This window comes from Emydura macquarii, unplaced genomic scaffold, assembly GCF_026122565.2.
Source record: "Emydura macquarii macquarii isolate MOO-44397 ecotype Brisbane River unplaced genomic scaffold, CSIRO-AGI_Emac_v2 contig_3328, whole genome shotgun sequence".
NCBI lineage: Eukaryota > Metazoa > Chordata > Testudines > Chelidae > Emydura > Emydura macquarii.
The window spans coordinates 6379828-6405873 of record NW_027133465.1 but is presented as its reverse complement, the minus strand read 5'-3'; the positions used below and the strand labels follow the sequence as shown (position 1 = coordinate 6405873).

Genomic DNA, 26046 nt, shown 5'->3' with positions numbered 1-26046 from the left:
CCCCGTGCTTTGCTGTAACGTAGAACGTCTCTGGGCTGCCCTGCCAGAGGAGTGGGAGCGTTCCAGGCTCTGTTGCTTTCGTTGTTCAATTGCTGCCTTAACTCAGGCCTCAGGCTCTGCCTGTCACACCAGGCCGGGTGTCTTTAGGTTCCCACGTTCTACTACGCTAGCGATGGTGGGGGTCGAAATCTTGCCATTTTAACCCAGCGAGCGCCTTCATTGGGGGAAAAGCTCCACGCACGCCCAGCGCGCGGTAGCCAGCGCACAGGGTGGGACTACTGCTGCGGACTTGGGCCACATTCCCTGCGAGGAAAGCTGCGGGCTGCCTGGTCCCGGGCTGATCAGGGCACTGATTCAGCAAAGCACTTACACGTGTGATTAGCTGTAAGCCCCACTGACTGCACAGCATGTGCCGACATGCTCTGCTGACCCAGGGCTCAGGAGTTCCTCGCAGGGGGGGTCACAGTGGAGAGCTGCACGCCAGACTGTGCCATATCTGTATTTCATAGAATCATAGAATCATAGAATATTAGAGTTGGAAGGGACCTGACAGATCTAGTCCAGGCTCAAAGCAGGACTAACCTCTCTCCCCCTGACAGATCAGCAGGCTAAGGAGCTGTCTGTTTATCCCACCTGTACAAGGAATTCTGCAGCTCACCAACCCTCCACCCTTTAATTCAGCACCTCACACCCCATTCAGATACTGACACACGCACAGCAGTCAATCCAGAGCCACGCTGACCCTGGCACCTGTTCCTGGGGGGCGTGATTCACTGCCTACCGGAGCCAACTGGGAATGGTCCCGGGCAGAAGCTGCTGTAACTTACCCATGTGTTGCTCTGACACCCTGGGCCACGTTCTGCCCTGCCCCGCGCCCTGGGTACATGGGAGATAGGGCCGAGCGCAGCCCAGAGACAATAACTCCGCTTGGAGGCTGAACGACCACGGATCATGGCTGTTTTGTGGGCCTGACCCTGCTCCCACTGAGAGGCTGGTGCTGATCTTGTGTGGGTGCAGGACTGCTGGTAACACCCCTGCACCCCACAAAGCCATGGGGGGGGGGGGGGGGTCTGTCGTCAGGAAGCTGCAGGGAGGAAAGCAAAGCTTCTCCCGTTTCCTGTAGCAAAGAACAAAGAAGGGGCTGGAAAGGCAGGGACGGGCCGCCTCTTGCAGGGGCAGTTACTGATGTTGGTGAATGAACCTCTTGGAAAAATCACTTTGAGCAAACATTGTGCATACACATGGAAACCTGCCTCTCTTGAAGGAAGACAAATCTCACGCAGCAGCATCTCTGAAGGAGGCCTTTTTAGGACATGCCTGAACTTTCACCTGTACCGTTTACACTGCAGTAGCATGCAAAGGCCCCAACTGAGATCAGGCCCTCACTGTGCCAGGTGCTGTATGGACACAGACTAACCAAGTGTCCCTGTCCCAAAGGGCTTCAAATCTAACTACAAGACAGACGAAGTACGGGAGGGGAAGCAGAAGCACAGACAGGAAACTGACTAGCTAGAGATCACCCAGCAGGTCAGTGTCAGAGCTGGGAACGGGACCCAGTTGTCCTGACTGCCAGTCCAGTGCCTTAGCAACTAGACCACGCTTCTGCGCAAAAATCCCAAACCACCTGATGCAGCTAATCAGCCGAGGAGGGAAACGGAGGAAGGAGAAATGATACAGACGGAACAGGGAAAAAGACAGATCGCAGATAAGGCAAAGAGGAAAGGACGCTGCCCTGGACGACAGGAGTTGCAGAGGAGAACACTCTTGCATCAAGACTTAAATGTACTTTTAGATGTTGCCCAGGTTACTGGGGACACAAAATGCTGTTTAATGGTTTTGTCCAAGTGTTTAGAAATGATAGAGACTAAAATATTTTCAAATACCTGAACGGGGCTAGAGCTTCAGCTGGGTTAAACAGGCAGAGCATCCCTGGTTCCAGTGGGCTCCTGTGGATTGCCACTAGCTAGGTGTGTGGCCCAGAGCTCGTAAGCACATTATTCAGGCACTCAGCTATTGCACCGCAGCTGCTGTATAACGGGGAGAACCCAAACAAGGCTGTCTTTAAATTTACTGTCTTCGGACAGACCAAGATTTAAAAGAACCAAACAAAGAGATGCCTAAAGTTAGGTGCCTCGACCCATATTTCAGCATCCAAATGTAGTGACTTGATTTTCAGAAGTGAGAGGGACCCAAAAGCTGCTGAGATGTCTCACCAGGAAGCCACAGTGCTCAATCCCTTACAAAACACTCAGCCCATACATTTAGATGTCTAAACACTGTTATTCTTAATTATTTGTATGGTGGAAGGGCCCAATCATAGACCAGGACCCGATTGTGCTAGGTGCTGTACAATGCACAACAGAAAGATGGTCCCTGCCCCACATAACTGACAACCTAAGTAAATATGGAATGAGAGGCTGGCCGCCAGGGTTACCTCTTCAAAAGTGACTAGTGATTCTGGGCGCCTCAATTTTTGGGGTCCAACTTGAGACACCTCAGAGGTGGTTTTCAGAAAGTGTGAGCAGCCAGGATGGGATTTTCAAAAGCGCCAGGATGCCTGAATATCACCACTCCCAGACTGTGTTCAAAATCATGAGAGTATTTAAAAACTCCTACAGCTGGGGTTCATTTTTCTTTGTCTTCTGCTTTCCAGGCTTTCAGGGTGTACTCAGGTCAAGGTTCCCAACTTTTTTCTCTGCAGCCACGGGGGCTAGAAATGGAATTTTAAAAAAAACGAAAGCCGAGATTCTCATGCAATAACATGACTCCAGGGGCTGGGTCTTTAACACAAGCCACCAGGGAGTCCGTGGCTCATGAGCTCTTGTCAAGTCAGGTGCTTTTGCAAATCCCAGGGCTGCCCTCTGAAAAACTGGCCCTTCAGGTGTCTCAGGTTGGGCACCAACCATCACTACTCACCTTCAGGCCCCATCTTGGCCCCGTGAACACACACATGCAACCTTGGACGAGCCTGCCCGTAAAACACCTTCCTTTTGGAACATTTCTGGTGCAAGCTGGCTGACAGCATGGTCCTAGTGGATTCGTATTCTCTCGCTAGGCAAAGAAACCCCCTGAACCTCTTTGCTCCCCTCCCTCCCTCAGGATCCAGGATCTGGAAGCTAAATACATAAATTAAGTGCTGGGGACAAAAAGGTAACTAGTTACAAAACAACCATAAATACTGTACAATGCAAGAGATCGTTGCAGTCGGACAATGCCCCTCCTGGTTCTGCTATGGCTGTACGCCGCAATAACCAACTTGCTTTGCTCTTAAAGCCAAGGGAGGGTGAAGCTGCCCTGGTTCTCACAGTGCCCCCTTGTGGCGCTGGCCGCTATCGGGGATCCAGCAAAGTATTGCACATTTTTTATTTCATGCAGCTGCTCCTCTCTTTGCTGGCCGGACTGAGATCAGTTCTCTGCTGACTCTCAGCAAGATGCTCCCACTTCTCTTCTCCCCACAACCCTCTCCAGACGCTCAGGTACCCCTCTGGGATCAACGCTCGTGCATAAATGTGACTCATCTGCCGTGGCATTGCACTCGCTATGTACAGCTCACCCATGGCTGGGACTGACAGCAGGCTGGGGAGTCATCACCCTGCATGCAATTCCCCGGGCGCGACTCTGCCTCCGCTTCCATGCAAGCTCCTTGCCAAATGTCCCTCCCCCTCCCCAGAAAATAAATAAGGATATTTTATAGATATGCAAAACAAACGACGAGGACGACAGAGTTCTTTGGGTGATGAGTGCGCGGGTTAGCCAGAGACCTGGAGAGGCTGGAGCGGCTGCGGCTAAGGGAGGCGCTGGTGTGGTGATCCCCGGGAAGGTGGCGGGGAAGCGGATGCGAAGGCTTTCTGGTTCGGCGTGGCAGGGTGGACAGGAGACAGAGCGAGGGCAGGCAGGCTTGATTAGACGTGGACCTTCCGCTCCCAAGTGCTTGGCTTTGGAACGCCAGGATTGCTCGTAGCAGGTCGAAGCACAGCACACAAAATAAAGGTCCCTTGCTGACGGCGCCAACGACGGATTCTCTCCTTTCCCGCAGGGACTGCTCCAAAGGTCTCCTCTTTCGCCTGGATGCTTCCGAACTGCGCAACATGAAGCTGCTCATCCAGGTGCCCCTGTCCACACACCCGCCGACACACACCCGCCGCTTGAGCGAGCGCAGGCTGTGCACCGGGGCCTGTTCGTCGAGCGTGTTCCTCTCTCCACGCTGCAGACGCTGTGGTTGGGAGGAGCCGGTCCCCAGGCACACACGAATCATCCGGGACGGGAGACGAGATGGGCTCGGGGGTAGCTGGTAACAAGAGGAGGCAGGGGTGGGGCTGGTGCTTTCCCCCCAGCGGGTCCCCGGATCAGACTCTCCACAGGAGGAGATGGTTTGTGCTGTCGTCTCGCCCCACCGTCTCGCTGCTGTTGGTGAGTCTGAAATCCTCGTAGCCATCCCCCCCGCTGATCACGAGCATCTTAGATTTGGAGAGGACCATGTTGGAGGACCTGTGTCTTGCCAAATCTCTCTTTTCAGCATCGCTCAGCTTCTCGGTACCTGGGAAATGGAACAATCCCCCGTTAGGCTCCCGGGAGACCCCAGCGTGCGCGGGAAAAGAACGGCTGTCCGACGGCACGGGACGGAGGGACTCTCAAACCAGGCCGTCCACGTCCCTTTCCCTACATGAGCTGTAACACTCCCCACGCCTGGGTCCGCCCCGCTCTCCTCCAGGCCACCACAGGCCAGGAGCGGCAAGGATTTTATGGGCTCATCCTGAGACCCTGTAAAAGGGCCCGATTTTCAGTGCTGAGAACTCAAGCCTCTGACAACCTTCCGGAGTCTCACACCAGGCATCCCAGGCCCCACGTCCCCTTCGTCAATCGCTTTGGAAAGCCTCGGCCAAAAGGAACAGGAGCTCCCAGTTCCCCTCTTCCAAGGCAGCTTGAATTCTGCTCTGCTGCCCTGGCCTCCACGGAGAATGAGAAAGGGGCAGCTTATTATTCTGAACCCGGAAGGAACCGTTGTGATCCTCTAGTTTGACCTCCTGGATAACACAGGCCGGAGACTCCCCTCCCCCCCAAATTCCTTGTAGACTGTAACCAAGTCACCCTTTAATCTTCACTTTGTCAAGCTAAATAGACTGAGCTCTGACTGTGCGTACGTCTGCGCTGCGATGGCTGGCCCAGGGCAGCTGGCTTGGGCTGTGGGGCTATAAAACTGCAGTGCAGACATTCAGGATCGGGCTGGAGGGGCTAGCATGGGGCAGTGTGAAGCCAGCTGGGCTGAGAGTCCCCTCTGAGATGGAAACTGGGTGCTGCAGGGCGCAGGAGGAAATCAGCTGGGTGCGAACTGGCTGGGGGGATGACAGGCTTGTCTGCACTGCAGGATTAGCTCGGAGTATAACTCAAGTACTGACCCTAAGTCAACTCCTGTCCACACACAAATCCTCTAGCACTTTCAGCATGAGCTGGCTGGTCAGCCGCGGGGTTGGAGACCAAGCGCTGCCGACCCTCGGGTTTGTCATGCAGAGGGGACGCAGCGACTCTGCGGCTGGTCCAATCACCCTGCGCTGCTCCTGTGTGATTCACAGCACGGCCGCTCTCACTCCAGCTCGGAGAGGAGTCGCGCGCACGTAGCTGGAGACAGACCCTGGAGGCTGTGATAACTGGGCAGAGGTACACAAAGGGAATGCCGTGCAGGGACCAGACCGGCATACGGTGCTGCAACGGGTAACGCTGGCAGCGACAAGCTGAAATGAACCAGGGGGAGGTTTAGGCTAACCAGCAAGAGGGGTTTCCTCTCCCACCGGCTTCCCCTCTCCTTGGGCAGCGAATCTTAGCTCATCTTCTTTGCCCTTTGGGCTGTGCACAGCTCCGTCTATTCCACACCTGTTGCTTCGTGCCGCCGTTTCACAGCTGACTCTGCACAGTGCCTCCCCCCTTCCCGTCAGGCCCTGCTTCTTCAGCATGGCACGGGTCCCCCTGTCCTCATGCACCTGCCTGGGCCTGAGCAGCTGGCCTGTGTGTAGTATTTCTCTGGTTGGTTTGTATGCTGGTTGGGGCAGGGACCCTGCCTGATGAACGGCGCTGTGCAGGTACCTGGCCCCACGGAATCATTTCAGATAGGCACCTTGCCAGAGGGCGACTGGCCCCTTTAAGAGGGAGACGGCAGCCCAGCCCCACCGGTGCCGGATTAGCTGTCTCCCAGCTGAGGCTGTAGGGCCTGAGGAAGGGAGAAGTGGGGAAATGCCTAGGTTAGGGGAGAGGCTCCAGGAAGAGTCAGTGCCTGTATACGAGAGTGGGGGAAACTGAGAAGGGGAGAAGATCCTTTTGGCCTTTGTGCTTGTTTGGACTTTATGGCGTTTTACAAAGCGTCCCTGCAGTTTGCAGGCATTTCACTCTTGTGAGGGTCCTTTTAATTGCCATTTAACTAGCCTCCTCATTTTTGTGTTGATTCCTTTTTTGAAGTTAAATGCTACCGTGGTGGGCTGCTTTGACATGGCCTCCCCCCCCCACCAACTCCCCCGAACAGAGCTGTTAAACCGAGGTCAGGTGTCTGCAGCAGCGTACCATGCCGTAAGGGGGCGCGCTCAGCGCCTGCACCCTGCTGCACACCAGATTAGTCTCCCAAGATCCGTGGTGTAGTTGTGTCTCTTGGGTGACTGCGAACGAGGCTGGATGGAGCACGAGGGAATGTGAGAGCAGAGCCGTAGCTTTTCTAGAGGGAGGGTTGTGACTCGCTTGCTGTTTACCAGATGATCTTCCTAAGTGGTCTAAAAGCCACATGCCAGCTCAGATTGTCTTGGACATTGCTGTGTCATAGGGAGGTCTGGGGTAGGGTTAGGGGTTGCTTGAGCAAGGGGCTCCTGAGATACAGGCCCACCAAAAACAGCATGGGACATTGTATGACTCCTATAACATTGTTTTTGCCCACATCTGGTAATAAAGGGGAACGATCCTGCTCGGGGCCCATGGGGGATAGACTAAATGGGATTTGAAGGTCTTCTCCATCTCTCCTGGATATCTACAGGCAGGATTATGCCCCCCATCCCAACTTCTTACCCCTCCAGTAGGCCCGTCCAAAGGGACAACTCCAAGAGTAAGGGACAACAGAGGGTGGGAAAAGGGGCCCTGGTTCCATGGTCGGGGGGCAGCTGCTGGGTGGAATTTAGCCCTCCCTCACCCTGCTGATCTCAGGGTTCTGAGTGTAATCCGCCTCCTGGACCCACCTGGATCCCTCGGCAGGGGGAAGAGGATATCGAAGTTGTCGGGCAGTTCGATGGAGGTGAGGAAGCGCACGTGGCCCGTGTGGCCCTGGGACAAACCCACCGGCGTCGGGGGCGTCTTCGAGGAGGTGGCATTGGCCGTTACGGACAGCGTCAGCACCACCCCGGCGCTGGTGCCAATCCACAGCAAGTCCTTGCAAGCCAGGAGGGCTGTGATCCGCAAACAGGCAGCCTTATGCTGGCGGATAATAGCATCCGAACCTGCGAGAGGGACAAGAAAAGGACCAGGCGATAAAGCACAGGTGACCCGACGTACTACAAGGCCCTTGGCACATGTGGCCAAAGGAGGTTTTCGGTCAAGCTCTCTGCAGCATCTACCGCACGTGGGCAAGGCGCCTTTCTGCAGGGCATCGAGCAGGGATCATCTGGGCCACGTGGGCGTGATCTCTGTCCCAGGGCAGACTGGGGTGGGCAGTGCCAGACCTTGGCCCTTCCTAGCTTCTTGAGTCAGCTGTTTGGGGGGCGCAGTGATTACACATTGGCCCGACCTCTCTGGGAAACCAATATGCGAGTTCTGCTAGGGTCCAAAGGGAAGAGGAACAGGATGGTCCTGTGGCCTTTGCCCCCCAACGCCTCCCACTCCCTCCCCCTGAAACAGCACGGGCGTCATCTGCCAGGGCGAAGAGCCACGGCTGCTGTCTCAGGAAGCTGGCACAGTGACCACCCAAGCCTGACCAGGGGCGAACAAACGACAGCTCCCTGGGAGGTGCCAGGCTGGCCTGCGGAGGGACGGCTGATCAAATCCCAAACGCATCCTTTGTTCAGTGGTCTCCCCTCTCGGACTGCCCCTCTGTCCCCCCCCAGCCCGGGCTCTATGGCCGTGACACCACAGAGACGGCAGCTGTGCAGAGGCAGGGCTCTCCCGCTTTCACACCTCTGCAGCAGACAAACCGTTCACAGCCAGCGCGGGTACCTGCTAACATCTTGTGGACCAGGGGCGTGATATCGACGTCAGCCAGCTGCTCGTAGCTCGTGGCGTGGTACAGCCTGACCTGGGCGCTGCTCTGGAGCGCGATCCAGATCCCCAGGCTGCAGCTCACCATGCAGGTCACGCTGCGGTTGCTGTCTTGCCCGATGTGGAAGGTGTGCTGAGGACGGAGAGGAGAACAGCTGTCGCAGCGCGTCCACTGTACTGCTGCCAAAGGACGGGCCCCTCTGCACGGGCAGCAGAGCCAACGGGCTACTCATCTATGCCATGCAGCCCTGTGCTTTAGGGAGCTCGGCTTGCTGGTGAGGAGGTGACTTTTCCTCCTGGCATAGCGCTCCCTTTACTATCACTTGCATGCTGGTAGCTCCCAGAGGGCCCAGCTGAGATCACGGCCCCATTGTGCCAGGTGCTATACAGACATAGCAAGGAGCTTCCTTTGCAATCTAAACAGACAAGGCCAAGGGGGAAACAGAGGCCCAGAGAGAGGGAGCGATTTGCCAAGGTCAGTCGCAGAGCTGAGAAGAGAATCCAGCTCTCCTGACGCCCAGGCCCGTCCCTCCGCCAGTAGATCACATCTGTCGGTAAGACGACATCGGAGCCCTCACATCTGCACAGAACCAAACTGCAGGGGCTGAGGCCTTGGTTTTTGGGCTAAGCTTAGACTTTGTTCTTGGGCCAAGCAGTAGCAGCCATACTAGAAGAGGCAGCAGCCATGAGCTAAGCGGCAGGTAGTCACATCTTCATGTTCCTGAAATTACTCCAAACCAGTGTAATATCAGGCTGCTAAGAAGGTGCTACTGTCCGAATATTACCTACCACCGTCAGATAAAGGAACAGACCTTACAGAAAACTTTTTCTGACAGCGTTCTGTCTGGAAAGGAAACACTTCTCAACAGCTGTGGGTGTAAAAGCTACACTTCGGATTGTTTTGTCTTTATGGTCCCCAATTCTGTTTATTTGCAAGATTTCTGTCTGGTCCTTTGATTGTTTCTGTCTGTTGCATAACGAAGCGTGCATTATTTAAATCAAGGAAGGTGCTGGGACATGGTTGGTTAAAGGACTGTATCGTAATGGGCTAGGATTGGCGTGTTGTAGTGCTTTCGTTTAAAATGATTGGTTAAGGTACAGCTAAGCAGGACCCAGGTTTTCGCTATATAAACTGAGGTCCAAAAGGAAGTGCTTTGAAGCCGAACTCCAGGACACACACACAGGCCAAGAAGATCAAAGCTGGCAGATCTCAGCACCCTGCCAACCACACTGTGCAGAAACTGGAGTCCCCAGATGATCTAATCCTGACTGGCTACCAGGAGAAGTTTGTCCGGCAGAGAATTACACACAGAGCCCTACGAATTGGGGAAGGGTGGGGGTGTCTTAACCAGGTTATGCCTTGAGCCCTACGGACTGGGGTAAAGGTGTGTGTGGGTGACAAAACGAGCCAAGCTGGGTATACGAGGGCCGTTGCCCAGGATGCAAGAAGAGGAGTCTATGAATACGCTGCATTTCTGTAGCCTTTGCCTTAGAAGAGGGCAGGCACTTCAGAGACTCTGCAGGGAGGGAGGTAATTAGCTTTCTCCCACCTTTGTCACAGATGGGGGAGAGAGAGAGTCAGGACATCCTCCCTGTTCAGGGAAAAGGCCCACGTAGGGACCATCGCATTGCGGAAGTAAATGCGTGGTTACGCAGGTGGTGTCGAAGAGAGGGCTTTGGTTTCTTCGATCATGGAATGTTGTTCCAGGGAGAAGGATTACTAGGAAGAGACGGGATTCATCTAACGAAGAGAGGGAAGAGTATCTTCGCAGACAGGCTGGCTAACCTAGTGAGGAGGGCTTTAAACTAGGTTCGACGGGGGACGGGGACCTAAGCCCGAAGATAAGTGGGGAAGAGGAACACCACAAGGAAGCAGAAGGAGGAGGGTGCAGCAGGGGAGGCCTCCCGATTCATACTGTGAAAGTAGGCCAATCGGCTACTTATCTCAAGTACCTGTACACAAATGCAAGAAGCCTGGGAAACAAGCAGGAGGAACTGGAAGTCCTGGCACAGTCAAGAAACTATGATTGGAATAACAGACTTGGTGGAATAACTCTCACGACTGGATCATTGTCATGGATGGGTATAAACTGTTCAGGAAGGACAGGCAGGGGCGAAAGGGGGGAGGAGTTGCACTGTATGTAAGAGAGCACTATGATTGCTCTGAGCTCCAGTATGAAACTGGAGATAAGTTAGTTGAGTGTCTCTGGGTTAAGCTTAGAAGCAAGAACAATAAGGGTGATGTCGTGGTGGGTGTCTGTTACAGACCACCAGACCAGGAGGATGAGGTAGATGAGGCTTTCTTTACTCAACCAGGGAAAGTTTCCAATTCACAGGACCTGATTCTCATGGGAGACTTCTATCACCCTGACATCTGCTGGAAGAGCAATACAGCAGAGCACAAACAATCCAGGAAGTTTTTGGAGAGTGTCGCAGACAATTTCCTGGTGCAAGTGCTGGAGCAACCAACTAGGGGCCGGGCTTCTCTTGACCTGCTGCTCACAAACAGGGAAGATTTGATAGGGGAAGTAGAAGTGGGTGGCAACCTAGGCAGCAGTGACCATGAGATGGTCGAGTTCAGGATCCTGACAAAAGGAAGAAAGGAGAACAGCAGGATACGGACCATGGACTTCAGAAAAGCGGACTTTGACTCCCTCAGGGAACTGATGGGCAGGATTCCCTGGGAGGCTAATATGAGGGGGAAAGGAACCCAAGAGAGCTGGCTGTATTTTAAAGAGACCTTATTGAGGGCACAGGAGCAAACCATCCCGATGTGCAGAAAGAATAGCAAATATGGTAGGCGCCCAGCTTGGCTTAACAAAGAAGTCTTTGGCGAACTTAAACGCAAAAAGGAAGCTTACAAGAAGTGGAAGCTTGGTCAGATGACTAGGGAGGATTATAAAAACACTGCTTGAACGTGCAGGAATGAAATCAGGAAGGCCAAAGCACAATTGGAGTTGCAGCTAGCAAGGGACGGGAAGGGGAACAAGAAGGGTTTCTACAGGTATGTTGCCAACAAGAGGAAGATTAGGGAAAGTGTGGGCCCCTTAGAGAATGAGGTAGGCAACCTAGTGACGTGGAGAAAGCTGAGGTACTCAATGCCTTTTTTGCCTCTGTCTTCACAGACAAGATCAGCTCCCAGACTACTGCACTGGGCGGCACAAAATGGGAAGGAGGCGAACATCCCGCAGTGCTGAAGGAACAGGTCCAAGACTATTTAGAAGGATTGGACATTCACAAGTCCATGGGGCCGGATGCAATGCACCCGAGGGTGCTGAGGGAGTTGGCTGAGGTGATTTCAGATCCATTGGCTATTATCTTTGAAAGCTCGTGGCAACAGGGGAGGTCCCTGAGGACTGGAAAAAAGCAAATATAGTGCCCATCTTCAAAAAAGGGAGGAAAGAGGATCCAGGGAACTACACACCGGTCAGCCTCACCTCAATCCCTGGAAAAATCATGGAGCAGGTCCTCAAGGAATCCATTTTAAGGCACTTGGAAGAGAGGAAGGTGATCAGGAACAGTCAACACGGATTCACCAAGGGAAAGTCATGCCTGACCAACCTAATTGCTTTCTATGATGAGGTGACTGGCTCTGTGGATGTAGGGAAGGCGGTGGATGTGATATACCTTGACTTTAGCAAAGCTTTTGATACTGTCTCTCACAGTATTCTTATCAGCAAGTTAAAGAAGTATGGGTTGGATGAATGGACTATAAAATGGATAGAGAACTGGCTAGAGCATAGGGCTCAACGAGTAGTGATCAATGGCCCCATGTCTAGCTGGCAGCCGGTCACAAGCGGAGTTCCCCAGGAGTCGGTCCTGGGGCCGGTTTTGTTCAACATCTTCATTAATGATCTGGAGGATGGGGTAGATTGCACCCTCAGCAAGTTTGCGGATGACACTAAGCTAGGGGGAGTGGTAGATACCCAGGAAGGTAGGGATAAGATACAGAGTGACCTAAACAAACTGGAGGATTGGGCCAAAAGAAATCTAATGAGGTTCAACAAAGAAAAGTGCAGAGTCCTCCACTTAGGAAGGAAGAATCCCATGCACAGCTACAGACTGGGGACTGACCAGCTAGGCAGCAGTTCTGCAGAAAAGGAGTTGGGGGTAACAGTGGATAAAAAGCTGGATATGAGTCAGCAGTGTGCCCTGGTTGTCAAGAAGGCTAATGGCATATTGGGCTGCATTAATAGGAGCATTGTCAGCAGGTCACGGGAAGTGATTATTCCCCTCTATTCGGCATTGGTGAGGCCGCATTTAGAGTATTGTGTCCAGTTTTGGGGCCCCCACTACAAAAAGTATGTGGACAAGTTGGAGAGAGTCCAGCGGAGGGCAACAAAAATGATTAGGGGGCTGGAGCACAGGACTTATGAGGAGAGGCTGAGGGAACTGGGCTTGTTTAGTCTGCAAAAGAGAAGAATGAGGGGGATTTGATAGCGGCCTTTAACTACCTGAAAGGGGGTTCCAGGGAGGATGGGCTAGGCTGTTCTCAGTGGTTGTAGATGACAGAACAAGGAGCAATGGTCTCAAGCTGCAGTTGGGGAGGTCTAGGTTGGACATTAGGAAAAAGTTTTTCGCTAGGAGGGTGGTGAAGCACTGGAATGAGTTACCTAGGGAGGTGGTGGAATCTCCATCTTTAGAGGTTTTTAAGCTGAGGCTTGACAAAGCCCTGGCTGGGATGATATAGCTGAGGTTAGTCCTGCTTTGAGCAGGGGTTGAACTAGATACCTCCTGAGGTCCCTTCCAACTCTAATATTCTATGATTCTATGATTGTATGAAAACGCTGTGAAAATTAGATGCTGGTTTTGAGTGCCTTTGTTTTGGGTGCCCAACCGGAGACACTTTGGGGACAGTTTTCAGACGTGCTGAGAGCCCCAACCTCTTGTGGAAGTCGGTGGGTGCTGGCCCCTCCCCGCCAATAATCAGGCTCTAGATGTTTCACATCAGGCACCCAAAAGCAGAGGAAGTTCAAAAATCCAGCGGTAAGTGACAAGATCCAGAGACAGTGCCAAGAACAGAACCCAGGTTTCCTGAGCCCTAGACAGGTGCATGAACCAGAAGGCTCCCCTCACCTCTAATCTCTTCTGTTCAGCAACCCCCTTGGGGGCAGCTGGCGGGGTGCTGCTGCCCTTTGCATTCCCATAGCATCTCCCTCGTGGCCACCTAGACGCGTAGCTCTGTGCTCCCAGGATGACCCTCACCCCACAGGAGGTCTGGAAGCTCTGAGGCTGCCATTCTTCACAGACATGGGGGACGGAAAGCGTGATGCGGAGCAGACAATGGGGGTTGGCCGTGCACTGTCCTTAGAGCCTTTTGGAACCTGACGTAGGAAATGACCTGGTGACTGAGCACATCTCACTGTGAGGGGCTGGAGGATTTCCTTCTGGACAGATATCTCTCCTGAGCAGAAATCCCAGCTTCATTCTGCCTATGCCCTGCACTAAGCGCTGATCCAAAGCTCCCTGAAATCAACAGGAGTCTTTCCGTAGACTTCATTAGGCCTTGCACTGGGCCCCAAGGGCACGGAGTCCCCACAACCCCCCGGGACCCCCATGTTTGTTTGCCCCCTTCTGGGCGCAGGGAAAGTGAGCGGGTACCTCCTGCAGCAGCGTGGCCGTGTTGAGGATGACGACTCTGTTCTGACACCCACACCACAGCTTGCTGGCCACTGACACCATCTTCGTCACAGGGCTCCCCGGGGAACCCAGGGACAGGGATTTGGAGCTCTGGGGGTCCCAGAAATGTCCTGCAAAGACAAAGAGGAAATCGACAGTTGGCTTCTCCTTAGCTGCGCCCACAGCAGCCACATGGGCCGAAGGAAAACGAGTCCTGTTAAACTAGACTGGCTTCTGAAACAGGCATGACGTGTGGGTGACGCTTTGAACACCCTCCGGCCTCCTATTGCCCATCTGAGCTCCTCACAGCACCCCTGGGAGGCAGGGCGGTGTTATTATCCCCATTATGCAGGTGGGAAACTGAGGCACCGAGGGGTTAGGTGACTTGCCCAAGGCCTGACAAAAAGTCTGTGGCAGAGCAGGGACTTGAGCCCAGATCTTCCAAGTTCTAGGCTAGTGCCCGACCCACTGGACTAGCGCGTGGGAAATATTACTCTAGGCTAGTGGTTCTCAAACTTATTTCATCGCGCCCCCCTTCTTTGTGTCCTTTACGCCCCCCACTGCGTCTCCCCCCCCCACAAAAGGACATATACCGCTGCCCAGCTCTGTGGGCGGCGCCGCGCCAGCAGCAGCGCAGAAGTCCGGGAAATGTACAACGTGCTATTGGTCAGGATCACTGATCACAGCAGATTTCGTGCCCCCTCGCCCCCCTTTTTTCTGCACTGCCGCTGCCACCCCGGGGCTGAAAGCCAGAGCCCCAGTGCCGCCTCCAGGGGAGGGGGAAGGTGAAGGGAAGCCTGTGGCCGAGCTAAGGAGAGGCCCTTCAGACTAAGGCTACGTGGGCTAACAAGCGCGGTCACTCTGCTGCAAAATCAGCAGGCCAGGTACTCTTAGCAGCCACCTAGCTCAGAACGCCCACCGCCCCCCGGCTGCCTGCGACTCCTCGTTACAACGCAGGAGACAAGAAACAGGGGCAGGCAGCCTGCGGCTATAAACCTGCTCTGCAACCTCCAGGATGTTTCCTTCTCATCCCACCAGGCGCTCCTCCGAGACAGGGATTCTACATGCTACGCCTGAGCCCCGGGGGAGAGCTGGCCCCCAGTGTGACCCTGCCTGGTTCTTTCCATCATGCGTTTGGGGAGCAGCCGGAGACACCCTTCCCATTCCAGACGGCGGGCTCTGACACTGCACCCGCTTGGCACAAACCCTGACACCTCCCTAACATCCAGAGCCAAGGCGTTAACACACAACCCCAGAGCTTCCAGACGGCAAATGTGGGGCTGAATACCACCTAGTTGCAGCAGTGTCACTCCAGAGCGACTCCAAGGTAACTCCCGATTCATGCCAACCTGAATTGGGAGCAGAATTTGACCCCTGGCGTCCAAACCGCATTCGCTCTGATCCCAGCTCAACAGTGGGGACTGGGTTAGGGTCGCTGTGGGCATCAGGTGCACACGAGGGCAGAGTTTGGCCAGGAATCTCCAATTCCACGTGCCACAAGCAGAGCAAAAATATACCAGTGCTTCGGTCATTGCTAAGACCACCCTTTACAGTGAAGTGAGGCTGGGTTCTCCTCTTCCTTATAGTCCAACCACATGGGCTTCAGTGGAGTTACTCCCGATTTGCACCCAGGTAAGAGAGAGGAGAATCGGGCCCAGAGCAGTAAGTAAAAGGGCAGTTTTTACAATATAAGGCCAATATTTTCAGAAGTGCCTGCTAACTGCAGATAAGCACCCAATAAATGTCAGGGCCTTTGGGCGCCCAAAATTAGTGGATAGTTTTGAAAACGTTGGCCCAAACTGATGAGTTAATCTAGAGTCAGGGAGGACATGACGTTAGCGGTTGGAGAAAGGGACTGTGAATCAGGACTCCTGGGTCCTATGCCCATCTTTGCCACTCACTCACTGTGTGCTCTCTGCTGAGTCACCTCTCTTGTTCCCCTCCCCGTCTGCACAGTGGGGCTGTTAATACTAACCCGTCTCCCAGGGGAGTTGGGAGGCTGTGGGATGGGCCCTACGTCAGCACACAGCACTGATGCGCTCCGACTCACCTGCCTCTCTCTGGTAGACGATGAGTTCTCCATTTGCCAGGGACACAAAGACCTGGTTATCCAGATATCTGCAGAGAAGAGAAGCCGGCACAGTTAGCCTGCGATGGACGTCACGTCGACAGTACGACTCCCACCGCAGGCTGCGCCGAGGGAATCTAGTCTGTCCTGCGAAAGGCCGCTCACTTGGTGCTCTTTAGTCTCTCCTCCCCTCCCCAAAGTGCCCCATATCATGAGCCCTTAACTATCCCCAACCTCAACCTCTAGCTTCTTCTAACAGAGCATCCTGTACAGCCCAGCTCCTACGAGCCCCCCATATACAGCTTCATCGCCCACCCTCGCCATACACTGGCTTCCACTGAGATCTGGGCCCCTGTGTGCTAGGGACTGCACCAGAAATGGTCCCTGCCCAAGGATGTACAGTCTGAATAGACAAGCTGACCAAGGAAGGAATATTAACCTTGTCTGACAGCTGGGGAAACTGAGGCACAGACCGAGGCCGTAACTTGCCCAAGGTGAACCAGGCGCTGAACTCAGCCTCCTCAAGTGCCTTCACCAGAAGGCCATCTCCGCTCTGTGTTAGTTACTCTTGAGATCATGGTGACACTGAGGATATGTCTACTCTGCAATCAGACACCCCATGCCAGCTGACTCCGGCTTGCAGGGCCCGGGCTAAGGGGCTGTTTCATTGCAGTGGAGATGTTCGGGCTGGAGCCTGTGCGTGAACATCTGCACCGCAGTTAAACGGCCCCTTAGCCCGAGTCAGCGGGCCCGGGCCAGCTGTGGGCGTCTCACTGACATTTAGCCACACCCCCTGGGGGCCCTGGCAGGGGCTGGTGCCACGTGCCATGCGCCACTTACAAGATACACATGACGGAGGCCGAGTGCTGCATCTTCAGGCTGTTCTTCCGGTTGCGGATGTTGTCTGAGGACTGGTACACGTGGATGCTAGAAGACGAAGGGAAGCGGGTGAGATTCCTCTGGTGTGTTTGCTGTAACCCACCCTCTGACCCCGCACAATCAGTAGCACCAGGCACTGGCGGAAGACAGGATCCTGGGCTAGATGGGCCATTGGTCTGAGCCATTGGTCTGAGCCAGTGTGGCTGAATCAGCCACAGTCGCATCAAACCCCAACGCTGGGAAACGCTCCTTGTATGTTTGCTCAGCCTCCGTTTCCCTTCCCCACTGGCCCCAGCAGCAGAGCAGCAAAGTTCAGCGGTGGTGCAGCTGGGAATGTTGTCCCGTCCCCCTAGTCCTGGCTCACAGCTCTCCGAAGCCGGCGCGTCCCGGCTGGTGAGTGTAAGCTCCACCCTTGATAAGGCTCACTGAATGGGTCAGGACATAAGAACGGCCACAATGGGTCAGACCAATGGTCCATCTAGCCCAGGGTCCTGTCTTCCGACAGAGGCCGGTGCTGCAGAGGGAATGAACAAAGCAGGGCAGTTATCGAGTGATCCATCTTCTGTTCATTCCCGGCGTCTGGCAGTTGAAGGTTTACGAACACCCAGAGCTTGGAGCTGCGTCCCTGCCCATCCTAGCTAATAGCCATTGATGGACCTATCCTCCAGGAACTGATCTCATTCCTTTTTGAACCCAGTTACGGTTTTGCCCTTCACAACTTCCCCTGGCAAGGAGTTCCACAGATTGACTTTGTGTTGTGTGTTTGCTGTTGTTAGGTCACCCTCTAGTGGGCTCCAAGTCAAGGACCCACACAGTATTTCTCTGCAATCACACTGCAGGTGCCTGGGTGCGGGTGGGCAGTGAAGTGTCTGCGTACATACCAGGGGTGTGTGCAGGCAGAAGTGTTTGTGTTTACCGGCCAGGACAATGGGCAATGCAGCCTGTACCTGCCTGGGGGAAGACCTTCAGAAAACCAACTCTTGTGTTATCTCGGCTCCTTGTGGCCTGCACACGGACCAGGAAAAGTGTCAGCACAAAAGCCCCTGGCTACTAACATCAAGACAAAAGCTTGAGCCCTCTCCCAGCCCTGGTGTGCAGGGCCACGCTTTGGTGACAGGGTTTTCAAATATTTCCATCCTGCTTTTTCAGGCTCACGTGTGCACACAAATGTGCATGCGTGTGTGTGTGTGTGTGTGTGTGTGTGGAGGGGGGATGCTGTGCATATGGGAACGGATGCAGAGTCATAGAGTTTAAGGCCAGAAGAGGGCACCAGATCCTGTGTGTCTCTGTCAGTGTGGGTGTGGCAGGAATGTGTGCATGACGATGTGTCTGTGTGGGTGTGAGTACGGGGGACGTTAGGATGTGTCTGTGTGTGCGGTTACATGTGCATGCACGTGTGTGCTTGTGGGCGGACTTGTTACCAGGTGGATTTAAGAGGCCTGGCACGCCTGATTGGTGGAGAACACGACTCACCAGGGTTTGATGAGACCCTCCTGGTGCAAACGGGCACAATGCCAATGAAATCAATGCTGTTGCACCTGCTTATACTAGGCCTGTGTGTGGCCTGGCGTCTCCACCAGCACTGAGCAGATCTTCTTTTCTCCTCCTCCCTCCATTCTCCGGGTTTAGCCCAGACGATACCCGAATCCCCCTCCCCCCATTACCCCTTCCCCCATTCCCCGCAGGCCAAGCGTCCTTCCCGTCAATAGTGCCCATATCTGCAGCTTGGCACCAGCGCAACCAGCCATTAAGGATTGCAACCAAAGGACGTCGTCTCAGCCATGTCTACACGCAGGCCGGCAGGATCAGAAGACATCCCCACCACGCCTCACCCACTCCGTTTCCAACACTCTGCCTGCTCCTCGCTGACTCACCAGCCATCCTCTGTGCCCAGCCACATTGAGCTCTGAAAGGCCTCCGGATCTATGCTCAACAGCTCCTCCAGGCTGCCCCTAGTGAAGGACCCTCGGCTCGACCTCCGCATCGCCCGCCCATCCACAGGGCTCTCGCTGTTCCTGTTCTGGCTGAAGGTGCTGGAGATGGGAAGGAAGCCTGGGTCCTGCTCCTCCTCCGAGCTGGTTGTCTCAGCCGCCACATCTTTGGAGCTGGGGATCTCTTCGTCTGGAGCAGGAGAGGTGACAGGAACACACAAACCAGGCATGTTTAGGATCAGAGTCTGACCAGTGTGAATCCGGAGGAACTCGCTGATTTCCAGCTAACCCAAATCAAGCCACCTCCAGTTCAACCTCATCTAGTTCAAAGCATTTCTCTTGCACCCAGCACCAGGGTGTCTAGGCGCCAGATGGAGATACTGTGAGTCCCCACTAGCGTAGCGGAGGGCAGAGACTGACCGGGGACGTTTCACTCCGTAGCTGTATAGCACAGTGGTAGGTGCTTTCTGCCGGGAGCCCTGGACAACTTATATCAAAAAAGACTGTGACCAAGTGCCGGGCGTGAGTAGGTAAGCCTCCACTCCCATCACTTAGAAGCCGATGAGGGCCCCAGGAGAAGCTGACTGGGGATAAAGACTTAATCAGGCTGGTGGGCTGGGTGGGGTAAAAACTCCAGGGGCCCCATTAGCCCAGGGCTGATAAAAGAGCCACGGAGACCAGGAGGAGAGCAGGGGGAACAGAGAAGGAGCTCGTCACACAGAGGGCTCAGCGTAGGGAGGCCTCTGTTCCCCTCAGGTCCTGGTGAGAGGGCGGAAGCTTGGATAACCTTGTAAAGGGAGGGTTGCATGGGGACCATGGTGATATTAGTGGAGGAAACTAGAAATAAAAGGTTGCTGAGTGCAAGCCTGGTGGAGCTTGTGTAGTCCCCGCAGGGAAGAAGACGGGGGTGGAGCAGGCCCCTGTTACAGGGACTTTTAGCATTTCCTAGTATCTGACATTTCTATTGCACTTTTCAGCCTGCAGGATCAATCCCCAAACCCTCTACAGAGCGGAGGGAGCGGGGGGATATTCTGTTCTCAGATACACTGACCCAAATTCAGAGTCAAGCCATTTACTTATTGGAGTAACTATGGATTTATACTGAACATCCAAATCCAAATCCTGGTCCTACTGCAGTGTAGGGACCAAGATTAGAGATCTATTAAAGACACATGCAAAATATTCCAAATATATGTATGAGAGACAAGGTGGGAGAGGTTGGATCTTTTACTGGACCAAATTCTGTTGGTGGCAGGACAAGCTTTTGAGCTTCACAGAGGTCTTCTTCAGGTCTGGAGAAGACAACCTTGTCTCTCTCATCTTCTGGGACCAACATGGCTACAACATCTCTGCAAACATCTATATTTATTACATATGAAAAAATAACATTCAGAGAACATTACTGAGGTTGCGAAGTCAAGCACTTAAAAGTTAGGAAAATGCCAGATACACATTTGCCGGTGCAACCTTACTCTGCCCGCCCTGTGCATCCTTCGGATGCATTGAATGAGGCAAGGATCCTATGGAACAAAATAGTACGTGATCATCTAATTAAAGACTGTATCATAATGCATACGCACAAATGGGCTGAATTCAGGTCTCACAGGCAACCTGAATTCTGGCATCTCCCAACTTCTGAGTGTTTGATTCTGCAACCTTAACAATGATCTTTTCATGTCGTTTTCTTGAATGTCATTCCCTAGATTTTGTTTTTAAAGAAAAAAAGTGAAAACAAATTCTCTTTGTGGCTGCAACACGATGTCCCTGAGAAATGCAAGCCAGCGAAGGGCAATGGTGATTTGACCGTTTGTATCTCAGCCAAAGCTGAACTTTCACGGGACAATGAGAAGGCATCTCTCTAGCCTCTTGCAGAATATCAAAGGCCAGATGCAATTAATCATGGCGTGAGAGCTTCTCTAAAAAGAGGTCACAAATATAATGGGAAGTGTTAGGAAGCCTAAATATAAGGATCACCATCAGCTCCCCCTGTGTTGGCAGGGTTCGGTCTCAGTAGCCTAAGATGTGTTGACTCACTTCCAAAGCTGGAGGAGATGGTGGAGTGGCTGGCCTGGCTCTGAAGGGTGCCCGACGGGCTCGGAGAGGACTCGTCATCTGTATCGTCGCTGTCAAAAGGCATCAGCTCCCTGTTGGCGCTGTCCATGGGCTCGGAGAGCTCTATCGAGGAGCCGGAGATGGAGATGTGCAGGCACTGCTGGGGCCCAGCGTCCTCCAGCACCGAGGGGGCCGGCTCGGAGGTGGGACTCATCAGGGACTCGGGACGCTCCCTGTTATTAGGGAGACAAGCCGAGGTAAAACCAGGAGCACGTTTACATGGGCAAACCCTGCCCCATACAGGAGGGGGCATGGCTATAGGGGCACAAATGGAGTGACTGCATTGCTCACAAGATACGTGACGCTACTAGTGAGTTTTGTAAGTGAATGACTAGTGGATCGGACGCAGGCCTGGGTTCTAGTCCCAGCTCTGCTGCTGACCGGCCCTGTGCATTGGGAAAGGCACCGTGCCTCAGTTTCCCCATCTTTAAAATGGGGGAAGAAGGCTCATCTCACTAAGGGGGGCTGCTGGGAGGGTTAAATATCAAAAACTATTATTATATGCTGCATATTACAGAAAATGCACATTGGAGCTTTAATGAAAACCAGCGTCTGCTATCTCCCTCTCCCCCTCTGCCTGGAAAGCCAGATGCCTTATTGCGTTGGGTCAGAGACAGCCAGGGCTCACAAAACGTTAAAGATCTCCACAAAAGATCAGAAGTAGCATGTCTGTAAAGCAGGGGGCTGTAGGTTTTAGGTCAAGTATTTCCAGCGCCAGGAACAGAACCAAGGGTGCGTCTACACTGCGATCAAACCCCCGCGGCCGGCTCCTGCCTCACGGGGCTGGGGCTGCAGGGCTGTAAATTGCAATGGAGACATCCGGGCTCTGGAATCCTTCCCCCGACGGGGGAAGTGTCTGAACTCCTCACCGTCTCGGAGGTGTTTATCCTCACAGCAGCCCTGTGCGGTAGAGCAGTTCTGGCACCCCGACCGGACAGCTGGGGAACCAGGGCGCAGAGAGACTCATTTCACTCCCAGGAAAACAAGAAGCCTGGCAGAGAAGAGAGCGGGACCCTGCTCTCCCAAGTCCCAGACTAGCACCCGACCACTGGGCCAGCCTTCCCCTCCTCGCAGCTATCCTAGGAACCTTGTGTTTGTTTCTGACGCTTCACGACTAACAGGCGTCACTGCCGTCCACTGCCTGGCCTGGACCCCTTCCCCTCCCAGGCAGCCCAGCGTCTGTCCAAGCAGCAGTCCCTCTTTCCTGCCAGCCGCGGATGCACTGGCATCTCGTACCTGTAGATCCTCTGGAGGCCCGGCACGGCGGCGATGCAGAGGATCCTGGCCGAGCACACGGCTATGCAGGCCTCCACCGTGGGCTCCTTCTTGATGCTGAGAAGGCAGACCTGCCCCACGTAGCCGTCACTGTTACACACCCACACCTCGTAGGCGTTCTCTGGGCTGCTGTGACTGGGAGAAGCACAAGAGAACTGGAAGGGGGCAAAAGACAAGGAAGTTTCAGGTCATTTTTTAATTGTACTGAAAGGCCTTCCCGATGAATGTCTCAAAGCGGCCAGGCCGGGGGGGGCAGACGGGTACAGGACAGAGGCGGTGCTCTGTCTCTCGGTTTAATAAAAACAGTTTCCGTTTCCATGGTTACTGTTCATCCCAAACTGCACACAGGCGTCACCGCTGGCATGCAGCCACCTCGGCGTGGAACATGGCAGCTGCTTAACAGCTCACTAGAACACCACCCAACGGTTCAGGATGGGAAAGGGAAGAAGAATACCGCAGCCACTCCAAACGGCAGGGGAAATGAGAGATGCACAATGCATCACCCAGGATGGAATCTGGCCCGGACCCCAGGGCTAACACCCCTGCTCCTTTGGAAAAGCACCAGAGGACCTCTAGTGAGGAGAGGAAATAAGGACTTCAGTATCTCGTCCAGAAGATGGCAGGCCAGACCCTCAGCTGGCATCAACCATCGTTGCTCCTTTGACTTCGGCAGCGCCAGGGCCATGTCACACCAGCTGAGGGCGTGAAAGAGACTCGACGGCCTGTTCTGCCGACGCCTCACGTAACAGGTGCCCTGGGAAATCTGCAACCACTCAGGGGGCAGGGGGAGTTTTGTGGATGGCGGGGCAGAGGGATGCGGGGAGGGGAGCGAATGGGGAGCAGCTGATTCCAAGCTGGGAAGGGGCGTCCCAGTAGTCCCTGCCACTCCTCCAGCAATTCCTCGGCGGACAGAGCCCAGCGCACCGATGCCCCCCACCCAGGTGCCGGTGCCCCGTCCTGTTCTCCACCCCGGCAGCTGCTGCTCGTGCTCCTGCCCCTCCTCCAGGCTAGATGTCTCCGCTGGGACCCCGGGTGTCTCTGTAGTGGCTGCAAGGTGGGACTGGGCTGGGCCGGGGAGTCCAACCTGCTCCCCAGCGGCCGCTCCAGACCCATCTCCAGATCCCACTCGTGTCTCTGCACCCCCCAGCCTCTGGCGCGTGCACGCGGGTGTGGAGCATAGCCAGGTCCTGCTCTCATCTCTGTGTGACATGGGGGAGGGGGAAGGACATAGATCCACCCCCCCCCCATATTTCCAGTGTGGGGGCACCAGTCAGTTCTGCCACCCCAGGAGCTGCTCTCCTTCCCAGGGAACGGGGTCCCTTTCCTTTCACCGACAGACTCGCCGGTACTGTGGGAGTGATATGCAGTCATGTGGGTCTGAGGAGCCCTGTGTGCGTTCAACGGGGGGCCCCGGCAGCTTCCTCGCACCGCAGGGCTGAGATCCCCGTGACACACACTGATTTCATGGAGAGCCCAGCCACCGAGGATACAACAGCCCCCAGCTCGGCAGACCGGCACCCACCACACAAAGCAAACGCAGTCACAGCTGGCACCGACCGGCTGCTCGGCAGAGCAGGGCCAAAGGCCGGACGGACTTTAAAGCAGCCCTCTTTCGGGCTCCCTTCCGGCTCGGGCTGGAAGCACGCTGGCGTGCATGGCTCACCGTCATCTGTGCTGCCCCTGCCCCGTGCATGCAGAGGGTGTCAGACCAGCACTAGAGAACGGTCCCTGTTTCTCTGCACATGCAGCCAGCGACGCACTCTGCCCCACGGGGCAGGAGTAACCTGTGTTAAAGAAGGGGCGTGGGTTTCTGGCTGGGTCAGAGACTTAAGGGCTTGTTCTCATCTGCCTCTAGGACGCTGAAGCCTGATGTGACCTTTGGGTTCCCAGAGGAAGATGCCACTGCAGATGGAGGCTGGTGAGTGGCAGATTTTGTCTCCGGAAACAACGCAGATTGCTAGGGGGCTGCGCTGGGCCCCGAAACTAGCAGCATCTGGCTCGTCAGTAAAAAGGGCATCAGGTGGAGAGAGGGTGTGGGGGAAATACGGAGCATGGGCAGTACAGACTAACAGACAAAACAGCAGCCCAGATCTGGACTCAGACATGTCTGGGATCTGAATCCAATTTCACAGCTAGCTCTTATGGGCCCAATCCATTGCACACTGAAGTCACTGGGAATCTTTCCATTCCCTGCAAGAGGCTTTGGATCAGGGGCACCCCAATACCCCCGATTTAAAGAGCCTCAAACTCAGGGGTCCGAAATCCAGACCTGGGTTCAAATCCTAAACACCCCGAAGTTCAGATGGGGGGTTTGGTTCGGGCGCCTCTCTAATATACAGGTGTTCAGCATTGCACTGGAGGTGTTGCAGGGAGCTCTGGGACAAGGGGAAAGAAACTGAACTCACTGGGGTCTCATTATAAAAGGCCAACGTACTTGCATCCCGCTGCGTGTCTTCATGATAGGGATTGCCTTCAGGAATTCTGGGTCCAGGCAATTTTTGTGGGAAGCTGGACATGGAAAAAGAAAGGCTAGATCAGTGAGAGTCTGTGGAGATAGCAGTCAACAGCCATAACAGCAAGCAGTAGCAAACACCCCATCTCAGGTCTGCATGCTATAGAGGCCGGGACCCACCACTGAAATGCAGCTACCTGTGGGGTGGAACGCCGCAGCTGCTTAACAGCACACAACAACACGGGGCAATGTTTTAGTGCAGGAAGTGGTGAATACCGTGTTCAACTGAAACTGCAGATGAGATGGGCAGAGTGTCCTTTACCAAGCTGGAAATTGCTAAATCCTGCATCTTGGCAGGGGGTTAGACTAGATGACCTTGGTGGTCCCTTCTATGATATTAAGGCACAAAGGATAACACCCCCTGTCTGGGCAAAACATGTCGGGATCTTTCAACGACCGGTCAACTACATTTAGCACCTCCCCAACCCCACACTGGGACTTTGATTTCATACAGACACCGTAGGAAGGGGGCCACCCGCTGGATGATCAGTGACACTTGCCGGAGCAGCTGGTTTTCCTTGGCCATCTCCTAGCCCCGAAGTGATCTAGCGAGACCCCGCTTAGCTAGCTCACTAGCAAAGGAGGGGACTGATGCTCAGGGAATATACCCTCCCTGGAGCCCTGAGCCAACTCCTGCTGGTATCAGTGGGAACCTTCCCACGGCATTCAGAGGGGATCACATCCGGCTCCCCTTCGCAGCGCTACTTACCCAGTTTCTTCTTGGCGTCCTCGAAGGCCTGCTCGAAGCTGTGCCGCGCGTCGGGATTGGGGAACTCGAAGACGAAGGACTCGGTGCCGTCGGCTTTGGTGGCAGTGAGCTCCACTTTGTTGGGAGGGAAGGACATGGCGAAGGAGAGGGACTGCTTCTCTGCCAGCTCCCGATGTATGGCCGCCATCAGGTCCTTGATGACATCGTCCAGGCTCTGAGGACGCACACAGGAACAGGAAGAGCATTTTAAGGCCGAGGGGAAGCGCGCTCCAGGGAGGAAGGATGGTCTTGTGCTTAAGGCGGTGGATGGGGACTTAGACAAGGTGGGTTTAACTCCCAGCTCTGCCACAGATTCCCTGTGGGATCTTGAGTGCGTCACTTAGCCTTTCTGTGCCTTATTCCCCATGTGTAAAATGAGGCAGAAAGTTCTCCTTTCCTGGCCCTGTAGAGTGTAGCCCTGTTGGGCAGGGAGGTGCTGCCTCTTACTGTTTGCATGTACAGCACAACAGAGCTCTGATCTTGTCTGGGGCCACCTGGCACTGCTACCATGATACAATCATGGACACAGCGCCGGCAGGGATCTCAAACCGAGACACCCGGTCACAATTATTATCATCGTCATCATCATCCTTAAAGCTGACCTGCAAAGGAAAAACAAATGGGGCCTGTGGCCTTTTTTTGTCTCTCTAGGATGGAAAAAGAGGCTCAAAAATATTTTTTT

General features: G+C 54.4%; 1 protein-coding gene across 1 annotated transcript in view; it reads right to left on the bottom strand.

The window, feature by feature from the left end:
- Window positions 1-1372: 1372 nt before the first annotated feature.
- Window positions 1373-26046, bottom strand: part of ARHGEF17 (Rho guanine nucleotide exchange factor 17) — a 222048-nt gene continuing 197374 nt past the window's right edge. The window contains exons 11-21 of the mRNA XM_067533255.1: window positions 25326-25539; window positions 24539-24612; window positions 22066-22259; window positions 20752-21002; window positions 18661-18907; window positions 16748-16834; window positions 15890-15957; window positions 13822-13970; window positions 8179-8353; window positions 7209-7466; window positions 1373-4537 (exon numbers count right to left, since the gene is read on the bottom strand). Coding sequence (XP_067389356.1) covers window positions 4347-4537; window positions 7209-7466; window positions 8179-8353; window positions 13822-13970; window positions 15890-15957; window positions 16748-16834; window positions 18661-18907; window positions 20752-21002; window positions 22066-22259; window positions 24539-24612; window positions 25326-25539 — 1908 coding nt within the window. The 3' untranslated portion in view covers window positions 1373-4346. The remainder of the gene's footprint in view (window positions 4538-7208; window positions 7467-8178; window positions 8354-13821; window positions 13971-15889; window positions 15958-16747; window positions 16835-18660; window positions 18908-20751; window positions 21003-22065; window positions 22260-24538; window positions 24613-25325; window positions 25540-26046) is intronic.